Source organism: Myxocyprinus asiaticus, chromosome 13, assembly GCF_019703515.2.
Source record: "Myxocyprinus asiaticus isolate MX2 ecotype Aquarium Trade chromosome 13, UBuf_Myxa_2, whole genome shotgun sequence".
NCBI lineage: Eukaryota > Metazoa > Chordata > Actinopteri > Cypriniformes > Catostomidae > Myxocyprinus > Myxocyprinus asiaticus.
This window is the reverse complement of record NC_059356.1, coordinates 39,255,546-39,274,064: the sequence shown is the minus strand read 5'-3', so window position 1 is coordinate 39,274,064 and position 18,519 is coordinate 39,255,546. Positions and strand designations below refer to the sequence as shown.

Here is an 18,519-nt window from a genome sequence, read left to right as displayed (position 1 = left end):
TTTGCTCAGTGTAGACGAACTCTTGAAGTCTTAGTCGAAGGCTTGTGAATGTTTGTGTATCTGGCTTAGATGTACCGATATTTATATGTGAAATGAACATGTTTTGATGCATCATGATCAGAAACATGAGAGTTTCCATGAGAACTATGCTTTAATATGCATTATGTGTATTTAGACACCATATGTTAGTGTTGTGGTTCTGGTCATTTATGTGTTTGGTTATTTCCATTACTAACAGTACAAATGATGCTGGCACAAGAGACCGCAGAAAGGTCATAATTTTCTTTATTGAATATGAATGTACGTAGATCTTTGTAGAAACCTGTCACAATTTTAAAAATGGTAGGAAATGTGTGAATTTTGTGAAACTAGGGGAAAATGCATTGGCACTTACAGTACTGAATTTTTACACTGGGCTTTTATACTCTGAAAATGTTTACAAAACTCATGTTTAAATACAGCGACTGTTGTCTGCACATCACTATGTTCTATGTTATGAGAGGATGTGTGTAGCGTTACCACGTAAACCTGGGAATGGTGCCATCTCCTGCAGAAAGGATGCCTTCTCAATAATTATGAGAGTAAATCAGGTCATATACGTGTGTGTTGTTACTTTGGGGATGTGGGAGAACTTTCCTATTCAGATGTCATGTTGGCCTGTGTGTAATATTCAACAGTTTTAGGGTTGTGAAATGTCAGTGTGACATTAATAGTTTAATCCCTTTTCTGTGAAAAACAGAATACAATACCTGACCCTCATAGCTAATGTTCTGCCTTTCACTTGCATTGTAGGTTAGCGGTATCAGGGCACACATGGTTGTAAGCATTAGGATAGAAATGGACCAATTTATACCCTAAATCTTAGACACTACTTATTATGTGGTAACGCTTTACAATAAGATTATATTTGTTAACTTTTAGTTAATGCATTAAATGAGTAACACTGAACAATCATTATTTATAGCATTAATTAATCTTGATTAATGTTAATTGCGTAAAAATTGATAATTTTGTGTTAATGTTAGTTCATAATGTATTAACTCATGTTAATGTATACAACTTTTAATGTAAAAAAAAGTCTTAAACTATAAAAAGTTATTTTTATGTTATGGTTGGTAACCAATATGATTACTGATATTGTAAATGTTTACGATAAAGCCCCAATCTAGAATTTTACATGCTCTATATATCCAATAATAATATCCATAATAGCTAAATCAGACGGATAAATAAAACATTTAATAAAAACACTAATATTGGGGTAATACTGATAGTACTCAGTGGTATATTTTGGCATCACTAGTGTTGGAATTTGCATGCTTTGCACTGCTAAAAGTTTATGAAATGGAACTACTGTTAAAACTTTGAACACAACTAATTTGCCCATCTTAAAGCTTGATACAACAAGGAATATGGTGAGCTAAAGTGGAGGCTACTGGAGCTAAAAAAGGATTGAGAACATTTTTAAAAAAATTTAAGAGATCTTACCAATTTAATGTGAGCCTAACAAGAAGCTATTCAGAATTCAGTTCATATGAGTAAATAATGGGCTTTTGTCTCAGTATTATGTTTATAATTGAGACCAGTTACTCTAAAACATGGAAGACATGTAGAGAGAGAGAATAAAGTTATTTAAATTTATTTCGAAGCTGTGTAATTAATTGTCAGTCATTTGATCATTCTAGTGTGTATATTTGTTTTCTCCAACAGTTTAATTTAACATGTTAGTGTTACGGTAACAATCCAATAAAATGTAATCTGATCTTAGACTTAACTACGTTATGTGAATGGAAACAGTCAATTTGACATCTCTCCAACAATATATCAGTGTGAAATGAGTAATTGATCTGAAATCCCTCATGCATGATAAAACATTTTAATAGACCACCCACTCATGTGCCACGCTGGCCTACCAACAACTTATCCGCATATGTTTTTGGGCTCTAACAGTTTTTTTGTAAAGAAACAGCAAACTGCTGCCAGATTTGCGGAAATGACTGATGTTAACACTGGTTGCTTTCATCACAAGTAAAAATAACCAGTCTGATATTAATTTAGCTACATTGATTACACTGTAGTAGTATGATTGTGCTGCATCTAATTTACTAATTTCAAACTGAAGTGAGGAGAGAGGTGTGACTAAGAATGGTACGGTCCAGTTTAGGTGATTATGCTGAGGAATCACATTGGTAGAGGGAGTAGCTAGCACAACCTGCCTTGTTGTATACCAGGGGTAGGGAACCTTTTTCCCATTAAAGGCCATTCGAGTATTTACTAAATTATTCACGGGCCATACAATTGCTTGCAATTTCTGATTGTGGGTTAAAATTCGTTAAGTGCTCACGCACCAAGAAAAAACACTAAAAGGTCTGACTATTATACAATATTTTGCGTTATCGTTTAAAATTATTTTTAATCATTATTTTAATTGTTTTTTTTTTATTTTTTTTTATAGGCCATTATTTGTTTTTCAAATTATTTCTGAAATGGCCTCGCGGTCCTTATATGGCCCTGAGGCCTGACGTTCCCCACCCCTATCATATACAGTATGATGGTTCTGTTAGACAGTATTCTTTTCTGTGGATCCAGTACCAGAATACACATTTCAGAATCTGATTGTAGATTCTGGTCTCAGATCAGCTTTAAAGGAAAACATTTACAAAGGCCAAATGGAATTGGTTGGCCTTCAAGACATTCTAGGACTGTAAGTTACTTCCACCCTGTGGTTGCAGTCAGCATGGTAGCAGGTGCCAGAGGTAAATCCCCCATGCTTCAGCTGTTCATACTAGGCATTCTGACGAGTGTCTACCCTCTGAACATGGTACCTGTCAGTCAACTGTGAGAAACCAATACTCCCTGCAGAAGTTGCCCTTTCATGTGGATCTAGGAACAGCATCCATCCTCTAAATTCCATGAATAGAAAGAGCAGAGCTGGTCCTCTGTCAGCAGTAAGTAGCTTCATATACCACAACCACATATTAAGGTGGACTGAGAGCAGGGAAACTTTAAGCTGCAGAATTTGTATTTGTTGAAGACTTACTGTTGGTGTAAGGTAGCCGGCTAGTAAGTGATAGCTGTGCAGGTAAACCTCACTCTCCTGGCCTTCAGAGACTCACTAGCGACCGAGGCTAGGGCCATGGCTTTTATAGCCTCCTTGCTAGTGTGTCTGGCTCCTTTATTGTTTATCTGGTGTTGGTGTACAATACACTATATTTTTATGTTTTGTCTTATGTATGAGAATGAGTTGGTTGCCAAAATTAATAAGTAATTCTACCAGTTTTTGTTTGTTATTTCATTTCTAACCACAAGGAGGCACCAAATGCGTCATAAAGAAAAGACTATATTATTTGAATGTTAGAATTTCTGCATGGAAAGAACTTTACATTATTTTATGCATGCATGCTTTTTCAATGAAATTTGCAATGATATTGATATTGAGAGTTGCATGTTATAAGCCTACCATGATTTTGCAGCTCAAATGTCAACTGATTCTATAGCATTTCAGCAACTGACACTTTGTTAAGACTCCACATTCCTTGAAATGTTGATCAGAGCACTGAAAATGTGGTCACAGGATCAAATCACTGATCCTAATGAAGCAAATGGAGACACTGTAGCTTCATCTCCTGTTAAGGTGAGCTGGCGCAACTTTACTGTGATCCCATATCTGAGCAGACGGCTCATACCAAGGACATTTAAATTACAAGTTCTATATAGAGAACATCGTCTACCAACCAACTTCCGCTCCCCAATGTCAACTTGGATGATATGGGATATCATCCTCTCTTTGTTCTGTATCTCACTCTCTTTTCAACTTTCACTTTTGGTCTCATTAATTAGACGGTCTCTCGGGTGAGTAAAATTTTTCTTCTCTTTGAATCTCTAGACTTTCTTGACATGTCATTTATACAATCCTATAGCAGTCTTTAGGCAAAGCAAAGGCACCTGCCCCTGATGCTACCTGCTAGGTGTTCACAATGCCTTCAAAGGACCAAAGATATTTGACCCCACTGACCCCATCATTGTAAGTTGTTCTTGAACTTTGTGTCATTAAATACTGAAGGGATTTGGACGGGACAAGTTGTACACAGATCAACACTGCTAGGGAACTCTCCTCCTATAATGCAAACTCCACATTGTTCCTTTTCTCGACGACTCTTGTTTCAAAGGGGGAAATATTACGCATCAACCCTGGAATGCCTTGACTCCACCCCTCTCATTTTCCAATTCCACAGGCTGCTCATCACAGCCCTTGAGTCGTCTCATGTTGCAGCTCCTGGGGCATCTGCGGGTTCTTTGCTTTGGAGACACCCCTTGTTGAAGAGAAGAGCTTCTCCAGTGCTTCCTTAGCTTGCGTAAAGACTAAATCCCAAAACAGGCTCTTCACATTCCCAAGCAGCCTGTAAATGAAGCAAACAAAGGTCAAGTGTGCTGTGCTGACAATGCTGAGCAATGTGTAATCTATTCAGAACAGTGTTGATGAAACATGTCCTACATGTTTTCAGTTGTTCCGAAGAGTTAGCGCTCCAGATATTTTGAGCCATGGCGCTCATGCAGGTGACGCAGGTTCAGATGTGGCCAGGTTTAAATTTAGGTTCAAATATTGTCTCGTTTCCAGTCCCCAAATAATTTCCTGTCCTGTCTTGATCAATAAACAACCCCCAAATAAAACATATAAATTCATGTTTTCAGTATATATACATCCTGGGATAATATCTTCAATTTAGTGGAACTTCCTTTAATAGTCCATTTTGCAGTTCAAAAAATGAGGACACAAAGCAATAAACTAAAATTAAGAAAATGAAAACAGGAAAAATATTACAATATAGCAAGCAAATATTAATATAAATTAGTTATATAGTAAGTGAATGTTATGATGCCATTGGAACAACTAACATTGATCACTGTGATCTATAACAAAACAAACACTAAGATTCTCTCCAAGCAGAAATGTATTATAAACCAAGTCACAATTGGTTACAAATTTCCTTTTCTGGTTTCAGTGAGATTATACAAGCTAATATTGGCTAATAAAAAGATAATGAGAGTTTATTACACAGATATACACACAAATAATAAACTGTCACTATTGTGTCTCACTCAAATGGCAGTGAGAATGATTGGCCATATAAACACCACGCTGCTTCCTTTCATCAGAGTGAAAGAGATGCAGTGAACACAGTGACCCGCTGTCCTAAGTTCACTCTCACAGTTCACCCCTGACCTGATTTGTATGCATGGAACTTGGGCTACTGTGATCCAGGGGATGCTGCAGTAGTTCTCTTGCTACGTCCAAATGGGGTGGTGTGAATGTATGAGTAGGTTTGGTGGAGAGTCACAAATGCCCTCTAATAGACAATCATGAAATTGTATTTAATATTTAGTGTTCCTGAAACCTTCATTTACCTTAACAGCGCATGCCGTGTATTCATTTGAACAGATCTCTATGTCTTCCCTCTATCCACAAAGAAACATTTGCCATCCCTGAAAGTGTATCCTAGATGGGCTGTAATCAACTTGGGGTGTATTGATGACTTTCTTGCATGGCTGCAGATCAGAGGACAAGAGCCTCAAATCTGTCATATTTGTATACTGAAGGGATAATTAATCATGTGTAAAGGGTGTATTTACAGCCTGTGAAATGTACAGATTCATCTGAAAAAGAAAAAAAAAATGTATCTTCCATGTTGACTCTCAAAGCTTGCTTCTACAGCAAACAAGTGCCAGTTTCATTTTGTTATTGGATGGAAATGAAAGTTCAAAACATCACTGTTTACTTCACCTCTGACAAAAAGGTTACTCAACAATATAAATAGCACGTGCACAGACAAGACTTGTCTTACCACTGGGTGGTGTATGTTTGCCATATCAGCTGGAAAATTTGCAATATAAAAATGGCAAGAAAATGTCAGCATAGATTAATACAGTATTTTTTCCCCAACATTCCACATTGTTCCTTAAAATATTTATAGTTTTTTTTTTTGTTGTTGTTGTTGTTGTTCATTTAATCTTTTGTTTATTATTATTTGATTGTATCCATCCATCCATCCATCCATCCCTCTCTCTCTCTCTCTCTCTCTCTCTCCCTCTCGCTCTCTCTCTCTCTCTCTCTCTCTCTCTCTCTCTCTCTCTCTCTCTCTCTCTCTCTCTCTCTCTCTCTCTCTATATATATATATATATATATATATATATATATATATATATATATATATATATATATATATATAAACATTTATTCCAGTCATTTAAACAGAGGAAATATATGCATTTAAATGGACAGTTGTTTAAATGCTTGCAACATTATCCACAACATGCATTTGGCAGGTGTGACAAAGTAACAGATACTGGGAGCAAGAGGTGTCAATGAAAGTTTAGTAAACAAAGTGTAACAATAAAGTACTAAAATAATCTTTCTGAGGGTTTTCTTTCATTGCACTACTGTTTAATATTTCTGTTTAGTTGGATTTTGAAGCTTTGGGCATTTCATCAGTTTGTTAGATAAATTGGATTTTATGTAACAAGACTTAACATCCATATCACTCAACAAATGTTGAACTAGGGCAACCACAAAACATGGGTTATTAGGAAGCAGAAAAGAAATAATTTAGTAAATAAAATAAAAACTCTTTCCTTTTTCAATAGAATAAAGCATCTGGCTTCTTGGAATAATACCATTCTGCCATGTGCATTCTTTTGTTCACATTGTGGTTGCCTGCCCCCCCCCCCCCCAAAGTATGACTGGGGGGGGGGGGTTAATTAAACACTGTATATTTAAATTTAGCCAGTAAATATTTAATTACATGAAATTTGTCTCCAAAAATAAAAATAATTCTCACAATTTCAATGCAAAATGATGTAAAACAACAAGCAATAAAGAAAAGACTCCTTATGAAATTAGAGCTTCTTAGCAGCAAAATTTTTAAATGCTGTTATGTGTTGTTCAAATGCATTTTTTTTTATTTTTATTTTTTTTATTATTATTGTGCAAATTTAGCATTTCTTGGTTATTTATATTCTATATTCTATTTTATTTTTATTGTATATTTGTGTATATGGCAATTGGCTGTTGCATTGTAGTTTCCTTCATGGGATAGTTAAAAGTTCCATCCTATCCTTTACCATATCGCCCTATCCCATATCTGGCTCATATTAAATGACAAATAAGTAAAGTAAAAAATGAAATAAAAACTATTCAACCCACAGCAATATGCCAAGGATTTCACAGACTTTATACTTGGAATTAACAATTTTCATGTATATCCCATAAGCTGGAAAAGGCTCATTGGGCAAAAATCAAAGTATAACATTACAGAATCCATGTTTGCATTATTCTGGCCAACAATAGTTTACACTTTCATTTGACTTAAGGCTTACTAGGTAGTGTTTACAACACTACTGCTGTTTTATTTAGTCCATTAAATTACTGTTAGTAAGGTCTATATAAAGAAGTGAACTATTAAGACTAATATGCTTTATTAAATACTGATTAATTGACAATTTTGCCATTGTTAAATGTTTAAATATTATAAACTGCAAAGTCATTATCAGAACAAAATGTTAATTATGAAACACATCCCACTGAACTGTGAAAAGTAATTCTGTAAAATTAAAAGTAAAATTAACTACCTCTCTCAAATAGTTGAATATTAAATGCAATAAAGTCAGATGCTACAAAAAGTTTAAGGCTCTCAATCTGAATTTGTTCAAGTGGTGGTAAGTGTGGGCTACATTCCGTGTGAATGCTTTAAATCAAATTTCTTGTCCTGTTTGAATGACTAGTGACCATTATTGTTGTGCTTACAATTTATAGCTTTTACAAAAATATAGTTCTTATTCAAATCATTCACTTCTTTAGTGTTCTCTAAGGTTTTGTGGATCAAAAATATTAAATGCCACAGTGATATCTGTACTTGGGCACCAAGTTCACAGCCCAGTCATTTCCAATGCCATTTGACAAACGGTTGGTGATTGTCTTCTCAAGGGCAGTACTAGTACGCAAGGAGCCTTCGATTGCATTACATTGATTGCATTTCTTTGCCATCCCTGTTCTTAAGTTATTTCATACTGGCTATGTGTGCCAGAATTTAACTCTGAAGATGAACAAACAGTCTCCTGAGGGGTCTCAGTATTTTGGTGCATTATAACGGTTCATTTTATACCACTGGCGGAACATGCTACACAATGGACTCCTTCAAGTCTTCGACATTGGTTGAGGAGTCATGGTTGGGCAAGGGGGCAGAGTGCAAGATCACTTCACTCTGAACCTTGACTGGGGGAAACCTAGCCCTGGGCTGTTTTTGTACTCGTTGAGGGAAAGAGAATCCGAAAGCATTGTCGTCATCATCCTCAATGGCCTGATCTCCATAGAGATGGCTCATTGTCTTAGCTATCATGCCTACTTTCTCTGGAACCTCCTCATCATTTTTCTTTGAGCATGTCTTCTCTCTGTAGATATATGAGGCATGCTTGATTGAGCGTTTAAGCACGTGCTTGCGGAATGCTCTCTGAATAGTCAAAGCTGCCACCTCCTCTTGCTTTTGTCTTAGAGTGCTAGTAATTGGCTCATATGAAGCTTTTGAAGGGTTGTTTGCCATGAATTTTTCCTCCATAGTGGCTTTCATTCCATCCATTTGCCCAGAATCTCCCAGAACCTCTGTAGTAAGGGCTAGAAGAATGTCCAGACAGTGGATCTTATCTCCAGGGACCATGGGAAGGTCCATTGTGATCAACTTCAGTGTGTTTGGTTTTGGGATTCTCAGTGGCTCTTTCAACGTGTCACAGAATTCAGACAGCATACTGTAATCGATAAACTGAGAGGCGTCAGGGTCAAATTTTTCCCAGGTTTCATAGAACATCTCAAAGTCATCCTCGCACAAGGGGTCACTGCTCTCTTCTGTTGCTACGTTGAAGTTCTCAAGAATAATGGCTATGTACATATTGACTACAACAAGGAAAGACATGACAATGTAGCTGCAGAAGAAGACAATTCCCACTGCAGGGCTCCCACAGTTGCCTCTGATCATTGAGCCCGGGTTTTCTATATCTGGGTCACAATCTGGCGGACTATTGAGAATAGGTGACAAAAGTCCATCCCAGCCAGCAGACGTTGTGATCATGAACAAGCATATGATACTGTTCCCAAAAGTCTCAAAATTGAACATGTCATCAATGCCTGCTTCTTTTTTTACAAAAGCAAAGTTGGACATGCCAAATATTGAGAAAATGAACATAATTAAGAAAAGAAGTAGGCCAATGTTGAAAAGGGCTGGAAGTGACATCATTAGCGCAAACAGTAACGTCCTGATACCTTTCGCGCCCCGAATGAGCCGCAGAACACGGCCAATTCTGGCCAGTCTGATGACACGGAAAAGGGTAGGCGAGACAAAATACTTCTCAATAAGGTCTGCCAGCAAAAGACCTGTGAAAAAGAAAATGAATATTAACATTTTATACAGCCTCGATGTTTTGTACATTTATGAGATTACTATTTACTAATTCCATTTATTAAATTTATTAAAGCTGACAATAGGGTGCAACAGCACCTGCCCACTTTTTCCAGCTGTCTTGGTTCTGGAAGTATTTTTCCCCATTCATTTTTTTTCTCAGGGATTTAATAAAAAACTTAATATAAGAATTTTAAGCCATGAACCAATGAGCCATGAGCTCTGAGGTGAAACACAACATTAAACTTTGATTTTAAGCAAAACATATTTGAAAATCAGACAAAAAGACAGGTACAAACTGTGTACTTGATGTCTTTCATGAGGGAATGAACTACAATCTCATGAAGCATTGAAAAGGACATAATCATAATGAATATTTTTAGATATCTACAAATATATGAGCATGTTTTTAGTGAAGTAATACTAGATTATGTCATTCGCTGCTGAGCACTTTTGGCATAATTTGTTTGCCGTGATTATTTAATTGATGGATCTTTCTCTGCAGGGTCATGGGTAGTGTAGTTCTTCACCAGAAATTCTACTATTAAACTTTTTTCTTTTTTTGTTTTCTTTTTTTTAATGAAGTTGAAATAACACAGACAGATGGCTTCAACAGAAGCACATAAGAGTAGTAGTATGCGCACATCCAAACATTGAGGCAGGTGCATGATCAAAAAAACAAACAAAATAAACAAGAAGAGAATGGCACACTAAATGCTCCTGGATAATTTAAAACCAACGTTCTGACCACTTAAGAATGGCCCAAGTGGTCGAATCGTTGTTTTTGTCTTTTCTATTCCAATAGCAGTGTGCCGTTTTCTTCTTGTTTTTTTTAACAGAAGCACATACCATTGATTAACAACCTCAGAGATCAAGATAGATCAGTCTTAAAAGGTTTATAATTAATCATTATTAATCAGTTCCCCTTTGGAAATTTTTTTTATTTTTACTTCCAAACCCAAATGTCATTCTCTATAGGAGTGCTTACCTACGACTGAAAGAATGACCACTACAAAATCAAATATGTTCCACCCAACAGAGAAGTAGTGATGCCGTAGGGCGGTGAGCTTCAGAACACACTCCCCGGTGAAGAGCACAATGAAGACAAAATTGATAAAGTACAGAATGTTTTCCTTCTCTTCACTCTGGTCATCTGTCTCCACCATCATGGTCACCATGTTCAGGCAGATCAGCACCATAATGGAGATGTCAAAGAACTGCTTGGTAACCAGGTCAAATACGAAGCCTTGAAAGCAGTTCTTTAAACATCAGGTATATCCAGGCAGCATATTTCAGAGAAGAACATCCAAAGGAGAAGGAAGTTAGTACTTTCCTTTTATATCAGATTTGAGTCTGTAGAGGAACAAAGTTCAATTTCAAGAATTAAACTGATAAAAAGATCTTCTATATTACCACAGGCCTTGGAATAGGTTTCTGTGGTTTCTTGGAGCCAAGTTTCTTCATGGCATTGTAGTATTTTTTTTGCTCCTCTGTCATGAAGATGTCTTTACCTCCTAAGTATAGAGACAGAGACCATGATTCCAAGGCAGAAAATGTTATTGTATTACTACAGATGAAGAAGACCCATAGTTGATACTTATCTTTGCCTTCTGTTGGTTGAAGTTATCAATGATGACACCAATGAATAGGTTGAGGGTGAAGAAGGAGCCAAAAATGATGAAAATAACAAAGTAAAGGTACATATAGAGGTTTTCCTCATACACCGGCTGCATTTCAATCTGCTCAGAACAAAAACAGTTGTTAAGATTTAATGGGAACACCAAGAAAATTATTTTACATAGCACATAAACCAGTTTTTAGGCTTCAAGAATTTCTTACATTAAAATGCAATAAGCCTCTCTGTTGTATTTTTACTTACAGTGCATCCGGAAAGTATTCACAGCGCTTCACTTTTTCCACATTTTGTTATGTTACAGCCTTATTCCAAAATGGATTAAATTCATTATTTTCCTCAGAATTCTACAAACAATACCCCATAATGACAACGTGAAAGAAGTTTGTTTGAAATCTTTGCAAATTTATTAAAAATAAAAAATGAAAAAAATCACATGTACATAAGTATTCACAGCCTTTGCTCAATACTTTGTTGAAGCACCTTTGGCACCAATTACAGCCTCAAGTCTTTTTGAGTATGATGCTACAAGCTTGGCACACCTATTTTTGGGCAGTTTCTCCCATTCTTCATTGCAGGACCTCTCAAGCTCCATCAGATTGGATGGGGAGCGTCAGTGCACAGCCATTTTCAGATCTCTCCAGAGATGTTCAATCGGGTTCAAGTCTGGGCTCTGGCTGGGCCACTCAAGGACATACACAGAGTTGTCCCGGAGCCACTCCTTTGTTATCTTGGCTGTGTGCTTAGGGTCATTGTCCTGTTGGAAGATGAACCTTCACCCCAGTCTGAGGTCCAGAGCGCTCTGGAGCAGGTTTTCATCAAGGATGTCTCTGTACATTGCTGCATTCATCTTTCCCTTGATCCTGACTAGTCTCCCAGTTCCTGCCACTGAAAAACATCCCCACAGCATGATGCTGCCACCACAATGCTTCACTGTAGGGATGGTATTGGCCAGGTGATGAGCGGTGCCTGGTTTCCTCCAGACATGATGCTTGCCATTCAGGCCAAAGAGTTCAGTCTTTGTTTCTCATGGTCTGAGTGTCTTTCAGGTGCCTTTTGGCAAACTCCAGGCGGGCTGTCATGTGCCTTTTACTGAGGAGTGGCTTCCGTCTGGCCACTCTACCATACAGGCCTGATTGGTGGAGTGCTGCAGAGATGATTGTTCTTCTGGAAGGTTCTCCTCTCTCCACAGAGAAATGCTAGAGCTCTGTCAGAGTGACCATCGGGTTCTTGGTCACCTCCCTGACTAAGGCCCTTCTCCCCCGATCGCTCAGTTTGGCCAGGCGGCCAGCTCTAGGAAGAGTCCTGGTGGTTCCAAACTTCTTCCATTTATGGATGATGTAGGCCACTGTGCTCACTGGCACCTTCAATGCTGCAGAAATTTTTCTGTACCCTTCCCCAGATCTGAGCCTCGATACAATCCTGTCTCGGAGGTCTACAGACAATTCCTTGGACTTCATGGCTTGGTTTGCGCTCTGACATGTACTGTTAACTGTGGGACCTTATATAAACAGGTGTGTGCCTTTCCAAATCATGTCCAATCAACTGAATTTACCACAGGTGGCTCCAATCAAGTTGTAGAAACATCTCAAGGATGATCAGTGGAAACAGGATGCACCTGAGCTCAATTTTGAGTGTCATGGAAAAGGCTGTGAATACTTATGTACATGTGATTTTTTTCGTTTTTTATTTTTAATAAATTTGCAAAGATTTCAAACAAACTTCTTTCACGTTGTCAATATGGGGTATTGTTTGTAGAATTTTGAGGAAAATAATGAATTTAATCAATTTTGGAATAAGGCTGTAACATAACAAAATGTGGAAAAAGTGAAGTGCTGTGAATACTTTCTGGATGCACTGTAGGTCTCTTTTAGGGTGAAAACAGTTCCATTACCTCTATTTAATGGCTAGAAAAAATCACATTACCTCACGGGAATCCACAGCACCATACATGATGTCCATCCATCCTTTAAAAGTTGCCTGGAAACCAATTAAAAACACATTTTAAAATATCTAATTTTGATCCAAGTTTCTATAGTTTTGCAGCTCAGCCATGTCATTTATCGATGTGCACATTTGTTTCCTTTCTGCGGACTGACATGACTGCAGGCATTAATGCTTACCACTTGCAGTAAGGAGAGGTAGCCCATGCCTACATTGTCAAAGTTGACCTTCAGATTCATCCATCGCACCTCATCATGACCAGCCTCTATGAGGTCGAAGCACTGAGTCTTATTGTTGACCTCAGAGGGAAGGAACATCTCTTCGGATGTTCTGTTGAAGCAGTAGTAGTACTTTCCAGCAAAAAGATTCACTCCCATGATGCTGAAGATAAGCCAAAAGATAAGGCACACCAGGAGAACGTTGAAGATGGAGGGGATGGCCCCCACCAGGGCGTTTACCACCACCTGTGCATATTAGCAGCATAAGTACATGTAACTTAACCTTACACCTTTAACCCTTACCTTGGTTCGATGGAAAACCTTTAAGGTTTTTAAGACAAGTCAATGGAACATTCAATTATTTGAGGACAAGGAGTACTTATATTATTAGTGTGTATATTATTGTAGGGTGAGAGTGGAGAGCAGAAAATGCAAAGTTTGGCAAAAGGGTCTTATTCACTAACCACGCGCAATTTAGCTTAAGCGGCACAATTTCAGCGCTGTGTCTTGTGTATTTAATGTTATTTCACACCTCCTTTCTATGTAATTAGGCTCATTATAAATGCCGCTTAATTCACAAAAACTCATTCTTAATTCTCCAGCGCAATTATTATTGTGCTATTACCACCCGAGTAATGCAAACAATAAACTTAATTTTATTCAAAAGAGAATTTTGTGTACATTTTCTGTCGATCATGGTATTGGTAATTCATCAAATAATGATAATTCAGAACCAACCCGCTACATAGGAATTGCGCTGTGCAAATTACATTCAGCGCAGCTTTTGTGGGCAAATCTGTGCAGTTGTCTGATCTGCATAATTACTTTAGTGAATCGGGTGCTGAAGCAGTGCAGACAGCGCATGCCAATAAACAATGCTTTTACCAGGCACAGTTAATTCTAAGTGAACTACTACACAAACTTACCCTCATTCCTTCAAATCTGGAGAGAGCCCTTAAAGGTCTCAGAGCTCTCAAAGTTCTGAGAGATTTAATGGCCCCCAGTTCAGAGTAGCCTAAAATATTTGCAGTCAAGCTGATTAGAGACACCTGCAGAAAAAAATAATATATATATATATATATATATATATATATATATATATATATATATATATATATATATATATATTATAATGCCATCAACATATTTATTGATAGTAAATTTAAGGTTGATTAAACAATACCATCAATATGATTTGCACTTTAGATGTGGAATTAGGATGAACTAATACTTACATCAACGATGAGAAAGTCCAGCCAACACCATGCATTTGTGAAATAGACCTTAAAGCCATAGGCTACCCATTTCAGAAGCATCTCAATGACAAACACATAGGTAAAGACCTGATCCGCATATTCAAGGATGATTTTAATCATTCTCCGTTGTTCAATGTATATGTCCTCAAATGCCTATAAAAAAAATTATACATGTTAAAAATGATGATTCCTAATTATATAAGTATAAATGGCTTACTGACTTACCAAAGCTCCACTACTGAGGAGGATCATTAAGATGATAAAGGTCTCAAAGTAGCTGTGTTCCACAATGGCATAGCAGGTTTTACGAAAGTTCCACCATGTCTTCCCTTTACCTTGGGTTATGTCAACATCCAAGCAAGGACATCGCCTGATGCAATCTGTAAACATAGGCAAAATAAATAAATAAATAATAATAAAAAAAAAAATTTGTAATATGTGGATAAGATGATAAACTTTTTTCCTTGAAATTCAGTACAACTGTATAAAGTCATTGTTCATATGCCTGTCTCACTTTCTGTATAGCAGTCCTCAGGGATGTTGGAATCCTCTTCAACCTCTAATTCCACTTGTACCTCAGGAGGTTTGTCCACTGTGCTGCATGTTGAAGATTCATCTCCATCTTTCATCTGTCCAAAGGAAAACATTTAGCCAGTCAGTTCTTTTTCTGGGATGATTAAAACTAACTTGGAAAAAAAAAATGTATCTGGAATTGTTTCTGGGCTTATTTCTAAATCAGAAATAATTTAAATTCATTAGTAAGAGAGTACTGTATATTTCAAAGGAACGTGGTTTATTTCACTGAAACGCTGCCCACAGAATGGTATCATTTACTAGAGACAGTGCTGAGCTCAAGTAAAAATTGGCTTTGGCTGCTAACTTTATTTGGAACTGCAACAGGGTCTAATAAAATTTTAAGATAGTCTGACACTCACTTATGTAAGAGTTGTAAGTGATTCATATCAAAGACAAACGAATACTATTCTATATATCTATACATCTACAATAGAAAACATCTGTCGCAACACATTTTTTTCTGAGTGAAAATGTTTTTAATGCCTAAAGTATTTTTTTTCCCCTCACTAGAACTACAATGCCACATATGTGGAATATTCCTAATCCCAAATGTTCACCCAGAATTGGCAGATTTGGCAAAAAGTTCATTTTTGATTTTAGTGTTACTAATTTGGGTATTATTAACATGACCCAATATTATTATCCATTTCATTACAAATAGCTTCCCTCATTAAACAGGCTTTATAAAGAAAAAAGGTAACCCAAATCATGATTTCTGTAGTAAATTCTCTCACAGAAACATCTGATTTCCCTTCAGATCTTATTAAACTGTTTACATGAGACGTATGTACAACTGCCTCAACTACCTCGTGTTCATGTTCCCTCTCACTGACAAATTGCTGGATGTGAAATGCAAAGCTTTGGCACACATGGGGGCATGACATGTGAACTGTGTTACCTGATCCACTTCAGAGGCATGCCAACAAGCAGTTTCTTAGTGAGTTGGGGCCTATGTGCTTCAGTAAAACAAATATCGAATAAAATGTACAAACTTAACTGGTAAGACATACACTGTATAGGGTTTTCAAATATAGGAAGGCCTTATGCATTTTCTACTTGTTGGGTCAGGAAGTTGTTGAGCAAGGTTACTAATCATGGTGTGCTGGTGCTCTTTCCCACGCCTGTAATATGGTCTCTGCCATTCCTTAGACATGCTCTCTAAACAAGATCGTCTCCAAAGATGACCCATGAGGCTTGAGATGAACTTTGCAGTCCCAGCATTTGAACTTTGCGTCACAGCATTTGGGATACATGTCTAGGTGTGAGAGGTGTTGATGGAAGTGTGTCAGTAATACCCTTGCCACCATTTCTTCATTTGTGTGATCTTTCACATTGGAATTAGATTTTAAGAAAGAGCGATCAGAATCACTTTTGCCATTTTCTCACTTGCCAAATTCTCTCACAATAACAATCTATCATGTAAATGGGATTTCTCATTTAATTTTTCATTAGAAAAATTAAAAAAAAATAAATAAATAAAAACCAGTACCAGTACCTAATTCCGTCATTCATCTTAGAATGTCTTCGACTTGTCTGTACACACACAAAAAAAGGCCCGGCGGTACATTGGCTACTTGCTCAGATGACATATTTTTGGTATTTACATCTAGGACTTTGTTCTTACTTGACACACTTCTTATTGAGGGGGACTCACTGAATTATTTCCATCAATGGCCTCTTTGTCTTTATCCTCAGAAGTGCTGTCACCATCATCATCAGATTCACCACTGGCTATAGGCACTTTGATAACCGCCATACTGGAATACACGACAGCCCCACCAGATTGACCCTTGTCATCCCACCCTGACACACCTTCCACCATTTTCAGGTCAAAGTTATTGCCCTCTTCGTTTTCTTTCTTGCATTCTTCTTTTGGCTTCATGCCCAGCAACTGTCTCGCATGTCTGATAACGAAGGCCTTTGCCCAGTCAATGCCTCGTGTGATTCTAGAAATGGCAATCTGCAGATTGTTCTCCCCCTCATCATCAGATGCTGCCAGGCTGCCCCCACTGAAGGAGCTGAGCAGCAAAGCCAAGAAGAGATTCAACACCTATAAAGGAAGAGAATGAGAAAAAACACTGTGTGGGTGAATTAGTCCAAAGATAAAACACAAAGAGATACTAAAACTATATAGCGACTAGTTTTACACAGCATACCGGTGCCATGGTACTACTGTGGTACATAAATTTAAAAATACCAGCTGCATCGCTGTGTTTTTCAAACTGTAGTACTGTATTTATGAAAATATTGCAATTACTGTGTACATGTGGTAATTTATTGTTTCTCTGATAGGTGGTTGATTGTTTGTGTTCTCTGATTATGGTATGTATTCATTAGAACATCGTGCCACGCAAAGCAAAACATTTGCAGAGCTCTGTTTGAAGGTGTTTGAAACATTGCACTCTTTGTTCTTCACGTGATGACAGGATTGCCAAGAATCCTCGATAAACACCTAAATTATGGTAATCATGTTTTGTGTGTTTGTTTGTTTTTTCGCTAGCTAGTACCTTACACCTGAAAATAGTAACCATTTCATGAAATGTGCCTGCTAATAGATTTACATTTATTTTTAGTTTTTTATTTATTTTGCAATCCAGACCTCTTGGGATCCAAAACAAAAAGCTATTGCTTGTGTTGGCTCCTGGTTTGTCACTTTTGTTTCCTTACATAAGCCATTTCCACCTTGGTCAATGAATAACTGTAACAGTAATCCCACTGCCACCATTTATAGGAAATGGCTGTTTGATACTTGTATAAATACAGATCAAGTCAAATTAACCTCCAGTGAGAGGATTGCCTGGTCTTGATCTATGCAACTTTATGTTGCACATCTGACAGATCCGCCCTCTCAAGCATCCCAAACATCATCTGTCTCATCTAACGTAGGAATATCAAACTCACAGGTTACATTGCCAAGCATGTGCCAGATGTCACAGTTTCTTGAAAAGGCTTCTCCAACTAATCAAGGTTTCTGAGAGAAAAATCAAGATTTGAAATGGGGTGTTTATGGTGTATAAAGGAGAGAGCTATGTTGAGGCAGAGCTGTGCTGCTGTATTTTCAGCATCTTGCACAAGAGTGCCACATTTTAAAGGTGTCGTGTCAAGTTAAAAGAACTTGTAAAAATGTGTTTTGAGACACCTGCTTTCCATTCTGTTCGTAGCACTGTGTATAGCTTTTTTTATGCATGAACAGGTTCGGTCTGAATGGCCCCTAAAATGTTTGTCTTTTTAAGGCTTATAATAAACTGATGTGGCTTGTTTAATAGGTTGTGTAATTGTGCTGAGTAGAAAGTTGCTAAAAGCATAGAAGCTAAATAGTTTACTCTTAGTAATAGAGTTAAACTCACTGATGGCTAGGCTACACTTGTCTTCTATACATTTATTTAATTAAATTTAATTGAACGGTTTCTTCTGGAATGATTTTGCAAATCTGACCACAAGTTAAGCTT

The 18,519-nt window shown here is 37.3% G+C and overlaps 1 protein-coding gene across 2 annotated transcripts in view; it reads right to left on the bottom strand.

The window, feature by feature from the left end:
- Positions 1 to 6,277: 6,277 nt before the first annotated feature.
- Positions 6,278 to 18,519, bottom strand: part of LOC127450511 (sodium channel protein type 4 subunit alpha B-like) — a 59,129-nt gene continuing 46,887 nt past the window's right edge. For both annotated transcript variants that reach the window (XM_051714697.1, XM_051714696.1), the window contains exons 16-26: positions 16,725 to 17,120; positions 15,009 to 15,123; positions 14,720 to 14,874; positions 14,474 to 14,647; positions 14,165 to 14,287; positions 13,200 to 13,484; positions 13,003 to 13,056; positions 11,041 to 11,182; positions 10,857 to 10,957; positions 10,432 to 10,702; positions 6,278 to 9,418 (exon numbers count right to left, since the gene is read on the bottom strand). In XM_051714697.1, coding sequence (XP_051570657.1) covers positions 8,175 to 9,418; positions 10,432 to 10,702; positions 10,857 to 10,957; positions 11,041 to 11,182; positions 13,003 to 13,056; positions 13,200 to 13,484; positions 14,165 to 14,287; positions 14,474 to 14,647; positions 14,720 to 14,874; positions 15,009 to 15,123; positions 16,725 to 17,120 — 3,060 coding nt within the window. In that variant the 3' untranslated portion in view covers positions 6,278 to 8,174. The remainder of the gene's footprint in view (positions 9,419 to 10,431; positions 10,703 to 10,856; positions 10,958 to 11,040; positions 11,183 to 13,002; positions 13,057 to 13,199; positions 13,485 to 14,164; positions 14,288 to 14,473; positions 14,648 to 14,719; positions 14,875 to 15,008; positions 15,124 to 16,724; positions 17,121 to 18,519) is intronic.